The sequence below is a fragment of the Mytilus trossulus genome, chromosome 2, assembly GCF_036588685.1.
Source record: "Mytilus trossulus isolate FHL-02 chromosome 2, PNRI_Mtr1.1.1.hap1, whole genome shotgun sequence".
Lineage (NCBI taxonomy): Eukaryota > Metazoa > Mollusca > Bivalvia > Mytilida > Mytilidae > Mytilus > Mytilus trossulus.
In genome coordinates this window covers 87,439,060-87,456,648 of record NC_086374.1, presented here as the reverse complement: position 1 = coordinate 87,456,648, position 17,589 = coordinate 87,439,060, and the positions used below count along the sequence as shown (strand labels likewise).

General features: G+C 33.0%; 1 protein-coding gene across 3 annotated transcripts in view; it reads left to right on the top strand.

Annotated features, from left to right (window-relative positions):
- The window catches only part of LOC134708250 (uncharacterized), a 78,649-nt gene that overhangs the window by 44,441 nt on the left and 16,619 nt on the right, over positions 1 to 17,589 (top strand). For all 3 annotated transcript variants that reach the window (XM_063568636.1, XM_063568637.1, XM_063568638.1), the window contains one exon: positions 13,364 to 14,959. In XM_063568636.1, coding sequence (XP_063424706.1) covers positions 13,364 to 14,959 — 1,596 coding nt within the window. The remainder of the gene's footprint in view (positions 1 to 13,363; positions 14,960 to 17,589) is intronic.

Genomic DNA, 17,589 nt, shown 5'->3' with positions numbered 1-17,589 from the left:
AAATAAGTCAACATGACCAAAATGGTCAGTTGACCCCTTTAGGAGTTATTGCCCTTTATAGTCAATCTTTAACCATTTTTCATAAATCTAAGTAATCTTTTACAAAATCTCCACTGAAACTACTAGGCCACAATCATCTTTGGGGTATCTAGTTTGAAAAATGTGTCCGATGACCTGGCCATTCAACCAAGATGGCCGCCACGGCTAAAAATAGAACATAGGGGTAAAATGCAGTTTTTTGCTTATAACTATGAAACCAAAGCATCTAGAGCAAATCTGACAAGAAGTTAAATTGTTAATCAAGTCAATATCTATCTGCCCTGAATTTTTCAGATGAATTGGACAACTGGTTGTTGGCTTGCTGCCCTCCAATTGGTAATTTTTAAAGAAATTTTGCCGTTTTTGGTTATCTTGAATACTATTATAGATAGCGATAAACTGTAAACAGCAATAATGTTCAGCAAAGTAAGATCTACAAATAAGTCAACATGACCTAAATGGTCAATTGACCCCTTAAGGAGTTATTGCCCTTTATAGTCAATTTTTAACAATTTTCATTAATTTGGTAAATTTATGTAAATTTTTACCAAATATAGTTCTCTGTTACTAATGGGCAAAGTTCATGATAGATATAATTGTAAGAAGCAAAATAGTTCAGTAAAGTAAGAACTTCAAACACATCACCATCACCAAAATACAATTTTGTCATGAATCCATTTGTGTCCTTTGTTTAATATGCACATAGACCAAGGTGAGCGACACAGGCTCTTTAGAGCCTCTAGTTTTTTAATGTTTCCATTTTTGTCTAGTATTTTTTTTTAACTACATAGGAAATATTTCATTTCATGTTTCCAAGGGATACATTCAATTCTTATTATTTTTGGTGCTTCCAGGAGAAACATTTTTTTTGTGTTTCCAAGGGAAACATTTTATTTTCGTTGTTTCCGGGGAAATCTTTTTATTTGTTTTTATAAGTTTCCAGCGTTGTTTAGTAATTATTGTTTAACTACATGTCAATTTATAATTCTGTTGCCAAGTATTGGTTTTTCTTACAGGGGAAGCATCTTTTCAAAGTTTCAAGGCAAATTTCTAAACTAACAGCACTAAACCAAAACTGATTCGTGTTTTATCCATTGATTGGTACGCTTTTTGGATAGCGCTTCGGTTGTCTACAATTATTTGTTTTAATGCTTTCTTGAGTAATTAAGCAATTTCATAGATTTTTTAAATAATAATAAAAGCATTATTTTACTTCCATTTTTTAAATTAACATGTAGTTTAACAATAACTACTAAACATCGCTTGAAATAAATAAAATGTTTCCCTTGGAGACACAAAAAAAAAGTTTCCCCAGGAAACACAAAAAAAATGTTTCCCCTGGAAACAACAACATAAAATGTTTCCCTTGGAAACACAAAAACGAAAGGTTTTCCTGGAAATACCCCAAAAAAATTAGAATTGAATGTGTCCCTTGTCAACAAGAAATAAAATCTTTCCTAAGTAGTTAAAAAATTATTACTAGACAAAAATATAAACATTAAGAAAATGTTTCCCCTCGAAACACAAACAAACTTTCCCCCTGGAAAAACACAAAAACAGTTTGCCCTGGAAACACCATAAAAAAATGTTTCCCCTGGAAACATCAAAAAATGTTCCTCTTGGAAACACAAAAAAACATATATAATTTAATGTCCAATGGAAACATGACAATGAAATCTTTCCTAAGTATTAAAAAAATTCTTAAAAGACAGACATGGAAACATTAAGAAATTGTTTCCTCTGGAATACCAAAAAAAATGTTTCTCCTGGCACACAAACAAAAATGTTTCCCCTGGAAACACAAAAAAAAAATGTTTCCCCTGGAAACAAAGACAAAATGTTCCTCCTGGAAACACGGAAAATTATTAGAATTAAATCTGTCCTTAAAACCATAAAAATGAAATCTTTCAGAAGCAAAGAAACTAATACTAGCAAGGCGACATCATTATAAAATAACAAGTAGTTAAAAAATAATAACTAGACAAGTCTGGAAACACAAAAAAAATGTGTTCACATTGCCATGCATACACATAAAAAGAATGAAATGTGTTCCTTGAAAACATTGAAAATTTCTAAGATAAACCCATACTAGGAGGGGGAAAACATTGACAAGTTAATTTGTTTTAGACAAACTTGGAAACATAAAAAAATGTTTCCCCTGGAAACACAAAAAAAATGTTTCCACTGGAAACACCAAAAAATGACCCCCCCCCCCCTTTTCCTAGTAATATTATGAGTGTTCATAGTTTATACCAAATATCAAATAAATATATTCTAAGATGAGGACAAAATGTTCGGAAAATTATCCTGACGGACAGAATGACACACTAGTAATCACTATAGTGAATGCAAACTTGTTTGACATAAACAATGTTTCCCCTACTATATACTAGAATCATTAAGAAAATAATTAATCATTCTATGAAAAATGAATATGACCCCTTTTCTTAGAATTTAAACATTATTAATAAATTATCCGTGATTTGTGTTACGTAATGTAACCAGTATTCAGTGTCTGCGAAAATAGAAGTACGGTGCACTATTTTGTGCGTATGGTTTTATTTTTTTTAAATTACATTGTTTCCCGGGGAAATTGTTTCCCAGGGAAATAAATTGACGAGAACTTTAGTCAGCTGCAACGCACACCGGAAGTTCTCATTTTCTGAAGAGTCAAGAAATAAAGAAGCTTATTTTCTGGTAATATTTATGAATTACTACATTTATTATATCTGTAAACCACTTCAGATCTTCTGATATTTCCACCTTAAGAAATTGGTTGCTCTGAACTGTTATTCTGTATTCTGTTTGAGTATTTGACTCAGCATATCAAATATTCGGCTTTTGTGTTGCATGCTCAGAATTTTTTTTTTCTGCAGCATTTCCCCCTCATTAAATCTCGTTCTTCAGTTGTTTGATAAACTTCTCGCAGTATTTTGTTGTCTTGTCCTGTTTGTGTGTTTTTTAAAGTATTCAAAGAATCATCAGTAATTGATAGTACTGAATATTGACTGCTTATAAATAAGTTTAATATGTCAAAGCTAAAAATAAAATAGCATTTCAAGACGTCATAATTATTTGGACAAAATTAGTGCAGGGCGCCAAATTTTTTTCCCAAAAAGGGGAGGGCGTCTAGAAATCGCGGCAGGGCGCCATTACACGCCAAAAACACCTGTAGGGAATAGTTAAACACGTCTTTATACATTAATCACACATCACAAAATGATATACTTTATTAATCTACAAGCAAATGTGTGGGATTCTATTGTAACATAAAATATGGTATCAGGTCCGTTCGCGCCCAATATACTTTCGCACCCTACACGTTCGCACATCGCACGTTCGCACTCTACACGTTCGCGCCCAATATAAATTCAAATTCCAGTTGAATAATTGGAAAATCATGATTGTTGGTTTTAATTGCTTTCGTGTAAATACTGAATGTATTTTTAGCTTAATATGAGTAATTGAATGATTGAAGATTTTAAATGAAAAACACAAAAGATAATTGTTTTTAACAGCTTGGTCCCTTTGATCTGAAACAATGAAACAATAAAATATAGCAATACACTATTATAACCAAAACTTGATCAAACATGATAAAATTTATTCAACACACAAAAAAAAAACGTAGTCAGAATCTCACTCCATTTTGAAACAAGTCAATAAACTAAGTTATAGCAATACACTAACCAAAACATGATTAAGAGTTATTCAACACAAAATACTACGTTGACAGAATCCCACTTTATTTAGAAAGGAATACTATTTTTTTTAAACAATATTCTATCCAAAACATAATTAAGATTTATTCAACACAATAAAAAATGCTGTCTCAATTTATTTTGAGACAAAGAAAACAGTTATTCTTATAATAAAACTACTTGCCAAAACTTGATTACAAAGTTATAAACCCAAAACCAATTAAAATTGGGCGCGAACATGTAGGGTACGAACGGACTTTGATTGCGAACATGTAGGGTGCGAAAGTGAAAGGGGGCGAACATGAGTGGGTGCGAACATGAATGGGCGCGAACAGACCCGGATTCATAAAATATTGTCCTCCATGAAATATTGTCTGTTGGACAAAATTTCATATGAAATATTGTCTTAAAACACCATTTCATAATGAAATAGTGTCAGGGACACTATTTCATTATGAAATATTGTGCTTGTCCATGAAATTTTGTCAGCGCCTTAAAGACAATATTTCACTATGAAATTTTTTTTTTGTTATTGTCAATTGAAGAAAACATTTTAATGATATTTTTAACTATCTTGATATATGATGATAACCTCCCTCCCCTTCATAAGACAAAATTTCATAACAATCAGTCTATGAAATATTGTCTTAATATAAACAAATGATTACTTCCCTTTAGCAGGACAAAATTTCATACTATTCATCTGTGAATTATTGTAATCAAACAGACCAAATTCCACTATGAAAATTTGTCCATCTCAAGACATAATTTTATAGATGAGGACAGAATTTCATATTACATAGTCATGATATATTGTATTGTTGGACAATATTTCATAGGACATTATTTTGTTTTACACTACATTGTATCAGTATCTTGGCCTCATAGCAGGGAGGGTTCTAGTGGAAATAATTATGACATCTACAGGGCTCACACTACTTCAGAATTATAGGGAGAAGTGACTTCTCTTTTTGAAACTGATAGGGAGAAGTGGTGAGATTTGAAAGAGAAGTGCTCATTCGTGCGGTGCGCTACAATGTTTGGATTTTACTGTAGTATAAAAGGTCATTTGTAAATAATGTTCTTTTTATATTGTTCCATTCATATCTGAGTATACAATTAAAGTAACATTTCAAATTAAAAGTTGTTTAAATTTTACTAAGGTCCTTGTGAAAAACTACCAACTAAATATCTAGCACTAAAAAATAAAAGGTAAAGAAATTATAATACAATGTATATCAATTTAATTAAAAACTATCTTGTGTATGAAATTCAGTGTTTCTCATCAAAAGATATATAAAGGTAAGCTGGGTCATAATATATTGATATTAGTGTAATAGTCTAAGATTTAAGCAACTTTACAATAGTTTATACAACAATCCATATAAATCATAGGGAATTGTATACACCAATCAATGATGAGTTTATTTAGATGTAACCAAAAGTCTTTTAATGCGTGTGGAATGCGTAATTTTTCCTTTTGGGTTCAATATTCTTCTGACAGCTGTTCCATCCGTGCGTTCGAGGTAATTTTTGTAAAAATACGGATTTCAGTCATAGCTGGTCCGTTTCCGATCCGTAGTTTAGAAATCGGTCAATGGCAGACGGTTGCAAGAAAATTTACAAAAATAAACGATGTTTATCAAGTTATTTGGAAAGGATCATGACGTTTTTAATGCAATAAATGGATTGATCATTTACTGGGGGCAACTGTTATCAGGTTTAAATGAAGTAACAAACTTATTTTGCAGCCGAAAGTTAGGTTGATGTACGTTTTCGAGTAACAAGCACGGGAACTTTCGGAAGTGCAAGAAGTGATAAGAAGTTGTATTTTTATTAAATAACTTGCTACACACTGCAAAAACAATGCTTCAACCTCTTTTCATAAGATAATGAATTGTTTATGTCTGAATTTCTTTAATTATCAATAAAAAGTTGATGTTTCATCAACTTGGTAAAAAATGAAAATATCGATGATGGAAGCGACTGAAAGCGAGTATCATAAACAACAGGGCGATTTGTCTTCGCTTTTGGGGGTTGGGGAAAGCAAAGTGACGGTCGGGAAAGCGACTTCTTCGCCCAAGTCGCCTGGTAGCGTGAGCCCTGCATCTAGGAAGGCTATTCTAAATGCTTGTTTTGACGCCCTTCTGCGATGATGTACATGTAAGGCGTCAAAGAAAGCCTTTCAAGACGTGATATTTATTTTGAACTAGTACATGTGTAGGTATATAAATAAGAAGATGTGGTATGAATGCCAATAAGACAACTCTCCACAAGCATGACAAGAGACTAAATTGACACAGTAACTATCAATTATTAGTGTTTCCTGCAGCTTTTAAAAAGGGCAGGGTAATTGTTAGCTCAGAGGGCACATTAAGCGCGATGGACAATAATTTTAGGGCACTTACTTAACATAAACAGGCAATTTCTATAAAATGGATTCATTTAAAACATACTAGTTTAATGCTATAAAAAGGACATATACATCTGTAATCAATCAATAAAACAAATTGTTAAACAAGAAAAAGTGTTTAAAACATATATATGAAATATTTAAAACAATAAACACAATTAAAAACAAAATCAGTTCTTTAAAACTGTTTAAAAACAAGAAAGAACTATGTCATATATATAAAAATATTGCTTTGGTCATGTCAATTGTCATTGACAAATCCTTCTTTTTTTCCCTAAAAACAGGTTGACACATTTCCTGATATCCAGGGTCATTTCTAGTAAACAAAATTTATTAAATTACAAAAAAAAATAACTTTACAAATTAACCCCTTCCCCTCTACACCCTTTTCCAAATTAAATTAATATAGATACACCAAGTTTTACTACTTTCATGGCACTACCATATCAGCTGTTTATTTTAAATGTCTATAAATAGTTAGACATAGTTGTCTGTTACTTGTGTTTTCCCAAGTATTTTTCCCGCCTAAAATGATCATGTGACATGTTTGTAAACAAAAGAAAACATTTGATCTAGGAATTCATTTCTTTTCTGGATTATTCTGCTTTTAATATAAATTTAGTTTGGATTTTTATTCATTTCATTTAAGGTACAGTCAAGCATTTGTATTAAAAAAAAAGTTTGCAAAGAATTTTTACTTTTCAATTTGACAAATGTCTCATGATCGCCGTTCATTGGCTTGTTCAACCATGCAAACAATGTAAATTATGTAAATTAGAAATCTATCAGCTTTCCCAAAAATTAATCTAAGCATCACATCGATGTGTTGAAATCGTCTTCCGGTTTAGTTTCTCGTCAAAACAATGTCATATCATTAATCTTCTAGGCAAAACGATGTTTCTGGGACTTGTGGGATACAATCAGGACGCGTGATTACGAAATCGATTACAAAATGGCGTCCTAGTGAACTTTTGTTTGAAGAGAAATAACTTGAGCGGTATTCATAAAATATGTCTTTCAGTACCGGTTGTTAATTACGACGATAAAGGCATGGCGTCCGGAATTTCGACAAAATTAGGGCAGGGCGCCAAATTTTTTTCCCAAAAAGGGCACGGCGTCGAGAAATCGCGGCAGGGCGCCATTACACGCCAATACCACCTGTAGGAAACACTAATTATAGGTCGCCATACGGCCTTTAACAATAAGCAAGGCCCATACCGCAAAGTCAGCTATAAAAGGCCCCAAAATGACAATGTAAAACAATTTAAACAAGAAAACAACTGAATTACAGGCTCCTGACTTGGGACAGGCACATACACACATACATGTATATATTGTTGCAGGGTTAAACATGTTAGTTGGGACAGTGGCCATGGTATACGAACGAACTATAAAATTCAGTTGAAAAAGGCTTAACTCATCATATTGACAAAAATACAAGTGGACGTGGCTGGGTACTTGTACATCCCAACAACAAAAGACACAAGTAACAGATCTGCGATTACTCGCAGTTAATTGACACAGATTTTAAATACTTGTTTTAACGTTGTTTTCTGTCAAATTTTGGATTTGATGGTCGCAAATACCTGTTTACTGTCTCCGCTAATGCGTCACCATTAAACTTAATTTGCGACCATCAAATCCCCAATTGATGCCGTCGGAGCTTAAAATACAATACAGTTATCTCCTAAATGACAATGAATGATTGAGGTTGACACCAAAGCTGTCAGGAGAATCCAAGCACTTATTGGGTTATTATTTAGACAGTTTGCACAGGTAGCTGAACTTCCTATTCATGAAAGAATTTACCTGTAATTCAAAGGCAGAAATTGACAATTTTTCTGCCATTAAAACGGCAGGGCGCCTGAGGGACAGCAGAAAAAGGCATGGGTGTCAATAAAAAAGGGCGGGTGCTGCACCCTGTTCAAACTGTGTAGCTAGAACACTGACATTGAACATGTTGAATAAAGATTTAGATTTTAAAAAAAAAGCAGCTTTTTTTTCCACAAAACAGTATTTTGTATTATTTTATTTGAATTTTATGTCCACAAACATTGTCCACAAACATTGACTAATACATGTAATATATATATCATGTATATATATAATGACTCTATTGGTCAATGTTCCTGTCCCTACAATGATCTTATAATAAGCTTATGGTCTGAATATGGCAATGCTAGTTGCTACCACAGAATAGAGAAAATGTTTTTTTATAATAAAAACATAAGGAAACCAAAAATGGGCAATTAAATGTGAAGAAAATAGAACAATGAGTGTTATATGATATATACAATGTACATGTTTAAACTAGTGGAAATTTGTTTAAATGACATAGAAAACAGATAAAGAGCACCCTACCCATTCTGCTACCAAGCTTAAGACCCTCTTAACTAAATGCTCATAAATCAAAAGAACTGCTAAACCAGTCAAGTAGGGAGTAGACATACATGTACATGTATCTTGAGGAAGTATATCGATACAAGTCTGAAGGAAAAATAAAATGATAAAAAAAAATCTGCCGATTTTGCTATTTTCATATCAAAGTGAGGACAGTCAAAGACTATTTCATTTTCTTTATAATAAAAACTAGGGTAAATGTAAACATTTGTATATGGCAAATGTGTTTCCAGATTAAAATTTCTTTAAATGAAAGGAGGAATACTGACCAACTGAATTTAGTTGAGCCTGCAACTTTTGCTGCAGAAAGAGTGACATACAAAATGATCTTACTACGGCAGCGCATTCCAATGAAGAAGGCTGTAATGGCCGAATTGTTACGCATGGGAATTTGTGTTATAGTTTTCATTATACAATCATTCAGAGACTTACATGTATGTAAGAGGAATATTCATATTGTGTGCAGACACATCCCTTCTCGAGGTTTGATATCAAGAGATTGAAATATAGACAGCTATTCTGGTTCACATGATACATGTATGTGTATTATTTCATTTGTGACAAGGAAGTTAAAAGGGCTGTTTATTTGCTGCTTAAATAATCTTAATCTGATATATATTAATACAGATGAACCCCTGCCATCAGTCATTAGGAACCCAGGCTATCTATGATAGATATTCCATTTTTAACCATTTTTATACGACCGCAAATTTTGAAAAAATTTTCGTCGTATATTGCTATCACGTTGGCGTCGTCGTCGTCGTTGTCGTCGTCGCAATACTTTTAGTTTTCGCACTCTAACTTTAGTAAAAGTGAATAGAAATCTATAAAATATTGACACAAGGTTTATGACCACAAAAGAAAGGTTGGGATTAATTTTGGGAGTTTTTTTTACAACAGTTTAGGAATAAGGGGCCAAAAAAGGGCCCAAATAAGCATTATTCTTGGTTTTCGCACAATAACTTAAGTTTAAGTCAATAGAAATCAATGAAATTTAAACACAATATTTATGACCACAAAAGGAAGGTTGGTATTGATTTTGGGAGTTAAGGTCCCAACAGTTTAGGAATAAGGGGCCAAAAAGGGACCCAAAAAAGCATTTTTCTTGGTTTTTGCACCATAATGTTAGTAAAAGTAAATAGAAATCTATTAAATTTAAACACAAGGTTTATGACCATAAAAGGAAGGTTGGTATTAATTTTGGGAGTTTTGGTCCCAACAGTTTAGGAATAAGGGGCCCAAAGGGTCCAAAATTAAACTTTGTTTGATTTCATCAAAATTGAATAATTGGGGTTCTTTGATATGCTGAATCTAACTGTGTATGTAGATTCTTAACTTTTGGTCCCATTTTCAAATTGGTCTACATTAAGGTCCAAAGGGTCCAAAATTAAACTTAGTTTGATTTTGACAAAAAATGAATCGGTTGGGTTCTTTGATATGCCGAATCTAAAAAAGTACTTAGATTGTTGATTATTGGCCCAGTTTTCAAGTTGGTCCAAATCGGGGTCCAAAATTAAACTTTGTTTGAATTATCAAAAATTGAATAAATGGGGTTCTTTGATATGCCAAATCTAACTGTGTATGTAGATTCTTCATTGTTGGTCCTGTTTTCAAATTGGTCTACATTAAAGTCCAAAGGGTCCAAAATTAAACTTAGTTTGATATTAACAAAAATTGAAATCTTGGGGTTCTTTGATATGCTGAATCCAAACATGTACTTAGATTTTTGATTATGGGCCCAGTTTTCAAGTTGGTCCAAATCAGGATCTAAAATTATTATATTAAGTATTGTGCAATAGCAAGTCTTTTCAATTGCACAGTATTGCGCAATGGCAAGAAATATCTAATTGCACAATATTGTGAAATAGCAATTTTTTTTAGCAAGAATTTTTTTTAAATGGAGTTATCTTTCTTTGTCCAGAATCAACTTAAATCTTTGTTATATACAATATACAATGTATATTCACTTTTTACTACCAACTGATAAATTAAAATAATCTTTACCATTCAGTGATAACAAGCAGTTTTTTTTACATCTTAATATTTTATGATGTATTTAAATGAGTAGTTATTGTTGCAAACTTCATTAGAAATTTTAATTGAGATTAGTTTTGGAATAAGGGAAAGGGGGATGCGATTAAAAAAATTGGGTTAAATTTTTCTCATTTGAAATTTCATAAATAAAAAGAAAATTTCTTCAAACATTTTTTTGAGAGGATTAATATTGAACAGCATAGTGAATTGCTCTAAGAGAAAAACAAATTTTAAAGTTCATTAGAACACATTCATTCTGTGTCAGAAACCTATGCTGTGTCAACTATTTAATCACAATCCAAATTTAGAGCTGATCCAGCTTGAATGTTGTGTCCATACTTGCCCCAACCGTTCAGGGTTCAACCTCTGCGGTCGTATAAAGCTACGCCCTGCGGAGCATCTGGTTATTAAAATAAAACTTTGTCATGTCAGTCCATAATTTTTTACATTGATTTTTGAATTTGCATTTTACAATTATATATTTTTTCATAAATCACATGACATTCTATAACCACATTCTATCTGGATTCTTAGCATAATTTGAATAACATCATTTCATACAATACATTACATGTATATATGCAAATACCTTTGGATTGTAAATAATTACAATGATCAATTACAGTAAATTCAGAGTGGTCTAATTTGGTGAAAATAAAGGAATGAAATAATTAATGACATTGCATGATGTTAGTTGTACACAATGTATCTAACTTTTAATGTGCTTAATGAAAAAGTGTAAATATCAACACTTAACAAGTCAAGCCTATGGGCGTTCCAACAAATTGTTCATTTGTAACTTTTCTAATTAATATTAAAAATTCATGGCAGGATCATTATGTGTTTTAATTAACTTTGTTTTTTGTTTATTATGAGGTGGTAAGCAAGATGGTATGAATTTAAGGGGTCAGAAATAAATATTTTACATTTATATTTACTTAAGGATTTTTAAATTTTGAAGCTCAAGGACATACATGTATATAAGTACATTAAGGGACATTTGATAAATTTTATTTATGTTTTTAATTAGTTGAAAAAAAAAAAAAACTACTATCATTAAAATACGTTGTACCCCATCAGTGCCTCACTCATACACAATGTAAGTAAAGAAAAGCATACTAATTAAAAGGAATCCCAGCTAAAACTTAACATTTGGATTCAACCTCCTCTGCCATGCAGACTAATACTATAACTGTTTCATCTGGACCAAAAGTGGCTTCTATGGTGGCACCGCTGCCAGTTGGTGCCACACCACCAGTATACTTATTTAATCTTAATCATCTTCTGGTAAGTACATAAGCAGCTACAAATAAATATAGGATTTATTGTTAAGTTCTTTTGTACTAAGTTTAGTACTTTTAAAAATCTTAAGAGTATACATGTATATACATTTTGTACTTTCATGAACATTTTTTTGTAAAAGACTTATTTAAATAGGTATTAAATATGCATAGTATTTCATATTTACATCAGAGCTAGTTTTTAAAGTTGAGGATATTTTTTATAATCCTGTTCGCTTAATTTTTATCTTTTTATTTCACAATATTTTGTAATTTATGAATTATAAAATATAAACTTCAAATACATGTATTTGTAAAAGAGATGTAGATGATGATACGTGAAAGTGACATCAACCCAATGACCCCTTAAACCAAGGACTTGTATACTCCTTTGAAATAGTACACCTTATTCATGTTATTGCTATTTGTCCTTAAAGGAAAAGTGATAATTGAATGAAGTAACTAGTTCAAGGGGCGCAAATTTTTGGGTCTTTTGGCACAGATTCCCCAATAGCGATTATATATAATGTCTAGAAATCACATTTTACACAAATCAGTCGATTCAGTACAACTGTACCAAACGGCTAACTTTTTATTATAAATACATTTCTTGCAACACCCTATTTATGAGACTTATATAGACCACATTCCAGTTTCAATAATACATGTAATATATTCATGACATTCCTCAATTTAATTATCATGGACAGTGCACAGGTAGGTATATATATGTACAAATTATAATTTTTTTTGAAAACATGTTTTACTGTATGCATAATCACAACTAAAAGTATACATATATAATATGTATTAAAGAAATACTATGTACTGTCTTAAATGTTTCTTGAGGCAACAACATATCATACCTACTTCTCAGACTGAGTCTAACAGGATTTTATAGGCTAAATTTGAAATTTGCTATCAAGGATTTATATATTTTTTTTAAGAATATTGAATTGAAATAAAAAAAAATCATTTTTGGCATAGACTGTCAATAGATTATTTTGGGAAAAGTGTTCTTCTGCTTGAAAGTTGGTATATTTCAACTTTCAATATTATGAAATCATCCTTTCAATCAATAGTCTGTTCAGGAGTGTAGCACTGGGTGCTGTTCAGGAGTGTAGCACTGGGTGCTGTTCAGGAGTGTAGCACTGGGTGCTGTTCAGGAGTGTAGCACTGGGTGCTGTTCAGGAGTGTAGCACTGGGTGGGCAAAATTTATAGCTTGGCCACTCTACACACCATTAGGGGTGGGCGTACAGTTTCTTTTGTCTAATCATAAGACTTGCAAGCACAACATTTTTTTTGCACAATCCATTGCAAAAAAGTAAATATAAGCATTTGTAATCAATACTCTTTCAAACAAAAAGAGAATATAGCTAGAGTGGGCGCAGAAACCTGTGTACCAACAGACAAAAATAATGCATTAATCAAGATTGGGTTGAAATTAGTCACTCTGATACATTGATAGATAAAAAGAATTTTAATCTCGTTGTAGGCTTTAAATTCAGTTATGAACAGAAATCGAGGCAGAGGTAGAGGTGGAGGTGGCTCTCAGGGGAGACAAGGTGGTATGGGAGGTGGTAACTTAGGACGACAAAGACAACAGCAACTAAATGCTGGGCCGGGTATTCTAGGAACTGGACCTATGATGGGAATGGGAGGAAATGGTGGTCAATTTAAACAGCCCATGTCCCCTCCAGCAGGGAGAATGCGTAATGTGTCACCAGGGATGCAGGGATCTTTGAGGCCTAATCAGAATCAGATGAAGGGAGATAACCAAAATAATCAAGTTAGGGAATCACAGTTACAACTGATGAACAGCTTGTTAATGAAACAACAGCAGCAACAACAACAAATAAATTCTAGTAGAGCAAGCCTCCTAAACAATCTGGAAAGTTCCAGTTTAATGGGTAACAGATCAAATATACTTGGTGGTGGATTGGATAGGAATGACATAGATGATGGTAGGAGAAATAGTTTACCTGGGGATCTTATGCAGGATCGCAGCTATAATGAAAACAGAAGGAGCATGCCCAGTGATGTTACATCAGCAAGTGGGAGTGGTTATATGGCTCAAAAAGTAAGTCGGAGTTTGATGGATGATAACTTTAGTCAAAATGACAGGAGAAATAATAGGAGAATGTTTGATGATCAAGAATTTGGTGGCAGGGGTTCCAATCTTGGTGGCAGGAGTTCTAATCTTGGTGACAGTCAAAGTTCAATGATGAGTGACAGCAGAGGAAAACCTAACCTTAGACAAGATATGGGAAGAAGTTCCCTATTTGGGGATGATATGACTAGATCATCTGTTAGTGTCTCCAGCGGAAACCTCTTAGATGCTGGAAGTAGTCTGCTAAGTAACATGCAGCAAGCTGTATTTGGACAAGAAGGTCAGAGAGTGGAAACACAAGGAGGGAATTTGCAGAGCATTATTGGACAAGGAAATATGCAAAGCATTATGGGACAACAAGGAGGAAATGTTCAAAGTTTGATGAGTCAACAAGGTGGTAGCATGAGGGGAATGATGGGACAGCAAGCTGGAAATGTGCAAAGCATGATGGGACAGCAAGGTGGAAATATGCAAGGCATAATGGGACAGCAAGGTGGAAATGTGCAAGGCATGATGGGACAGCAAGGAGGAAATATACAAGGAATGATGGGACAACAAGAAAGAAGTATGCAAAGTCTGATGGGACAACAAGGAGGGAATATGTCAGGCATGATGGGTCAGCAAGGTGGTAACTTACAAGGCATGATGGGACAGCAAGGAGGAAATATGCAAAGTATGATGGGTCAGGCAGGGGGCAATATGAGAGGGTCTCAGGGAGGCCGTTTGCAGAATATGACAGGTCAGGGACGACAAAGTCAGAATCAGGGTATGATAGGAGCAGATGTTGGTAATATGCAAGGTCTACTTGGACAAGGACCACCTGCTGGTGGGAAGTCATCCATTCCTTCTCTCTTTGATGTCAGGACAAATCGACAAGGTCTTCTTGGTAAAAGGGCAGGACGTGGCGGAAGAGACCAAGGTGGAGGACGTGGTGGAAGAGGGGATCAAGGTGGACCTAAAAAGTTCAGGAGGAACAGTGGGGTAAGTTGACATTTTGGTAGTTCAAAGTGGTACAGGATTAGAATCTTAATAACTTACAGTAAAGTAGAAATTACATTCATTTAAAATTCATATGCAAAAAATATTAAAAGAAGGGTACTGGTAAAAGACAAGCTCTAAAGAAAATCTATGACATTTACAGCAGATTTCAGTCAGTATGTAGCTAATGGTAATATCTTTGGTTAGCTTGCTTGTTAGCTGAACCGTGAAGTCATTGTTAGATAAGGTATACTACCCTCCTTTTAAAGTAGCTTAGTCCTACAGAAAGATAGATTGGTTATCTGTTGGGCTAGTCTACTATTAAAGGAGGGTAGTTTACCTAACCTAACAATGACTTCACGGTTCAGCTAACAAGCAAGCTAACCAAAGATATTACCATTAGCTACATACTGACTGAAATCTGCTGTAAAAAGGTAATTGTCTTATCAGATGTCTAGCATGTCTAGTACATATTTGATTAACCTCTATTTTGATAGATTGTTTAGTTTAACTTTAAGGTATATGACTTTAATACTAAGCTTGCAGGGTGGTGACAAGGATTCTTCCAAATTTTTTGTTAGGCAATTGAAAGCATTTGGAATATACCTGTATTTGATACTTTTTACACAATTGATCTATCTTTACAGCTAACATATTTTTTTTCAGCTCAACAGATTAAGAAACTTTTTCATGTGTTGGTCATATTGTATAATAACTAATGTTTCAAAAAAGGATACTTTTTTTTCTTCATGTTTTCACATGAAGCTTAAACTGAATTTCTTTATCTATGGATTTTTTCCCGACCATTTAAGAAAAGTCTTTAGCCTAAAGCTTTATGTGCTTTTATGGTCACTGTATGTGTTATTGATGGTAACCCAACATTTGTTATTACTTAGTTTTTTTTATTCATTTATTCAAAAATCACCGAACTTGTTACCTATCACATGAAGAATGTCTTTCAAAAAACGAATCCAGTTTTCCATACATACCCTTTTCAGGGGCGGATCCAGCCATTTAAAAATGGGGGGTCCTACAGCGATAGTGACTCCATCATACATGTATATCAAGTTGCATTTAATCATGTTAACTACTATCATGACCTTATGAATTTTAAAGTTTCTCTTTATTGTTTTGATTGCACAACTTGTTATAAATGGTATAGAAATATGAGATTTTGCAAGGCAAAGGCTATACATGTTTATGTTTACCTGACTTAGGTGAGTCAACCTGTGAATAAAAGGTGTGTTTCCTTTGTGCAACCAGTCATGCCAGTTGTCTGAAATTAGGCTAGCTATGAATAAGATTTCCTGTAGTATATATATTTTATCTCAACGGTCGTACCTTTAGTTATCACAGATTTACAGGAAGTACATTCAGACTTGGATAAAATCTTGGGCATGGTATGAAGCAGTGAGTATAATCATCAACATCTGATTAATGACTGGATACCTAAAGAAGAAGAAGACTACCTTGATGCCCATTTCATTTGTTACTTGAATTGTTATGTTGGATTATTGACAGATAAATACATGCATTGCACCTTATAAATGTACATGTATAGTTTTTTTTATTAGAACCATATAAAGTATTATTTTTGTATCTTTAACTTTCTGTTGCTTAAACAACATACTTTTGTATTATATTTTGTTTTTGCAATATGTAACAAGAACATATCGGTTGGTGTTAAATAGAACAATGAAATATTTCTGCCTGGGCAACTATTGTTGATGAGTATATATTGAAACACACCATCCTTCAATACCAGAAGTGTTAAGAGTAGTCCAAGAACATAATGGATATGGGAGCCATGCAAATTTGTGCATTTTGTCAACAGACGTTTGAAAAGTATATTTGATTACTGGCAGTCATTCTGACAGTAAAGAGAAAAAAAGATGTTCCTATTTATGTTAAGGAATGGTTTGGACTTCTTGTCATCAATCTGAGAATAAATAAGATTCTAGGATTGAGAAAATTTTTTTTAACTATCTTACACATTTAAATAGCTCACAACTAAATTGATCAGAATCTAGCAAGTTCTTCATGCTCATATATGTACACATATATGTTCTTAATTGTGTATTTAAATCATATAGATTTTGATGTCATGTATGTGGAAGATTGATTACATGTGGGTGTTGTGTTTAAGGTTGAGTTCTATGTCACTCTATTGGTGCATTAATTACTAAAGAAAATGATTGACTTAGTCTTTAAAAATTCTAACTTCATACTAATAAACACTAGACCTTTTTCCTACAAGTCAACAGACTTGCTGTAAGTAATCACTAGCAGCCTGCAGACTTGCTGTAAGTAATCACTAGCAGCCTGCAGACAGGTCAGGTTTGTAGTATTGTACAGTAATTGTCATACTCAAGAAATGGATTGGAAACTTACATATGTCAGCTATCTAACAAATGATCTACACTTTTTGATTAAATTGCATGATGAAAAAAGTTATCTGTTGTCACTTCAGACTGAATTTTAGATTTAATCGAAATTTTAACTTTTAAGTTTTTGGGAGTATCCATCAGTATCATGAGTATCCTTTTATTCTAATTTCTTTATAGTAAATGCTACATGTAATGAGCATACTTTTCAATGGGTGAACTTACTCTTCATAAAGCTGAAACACATAC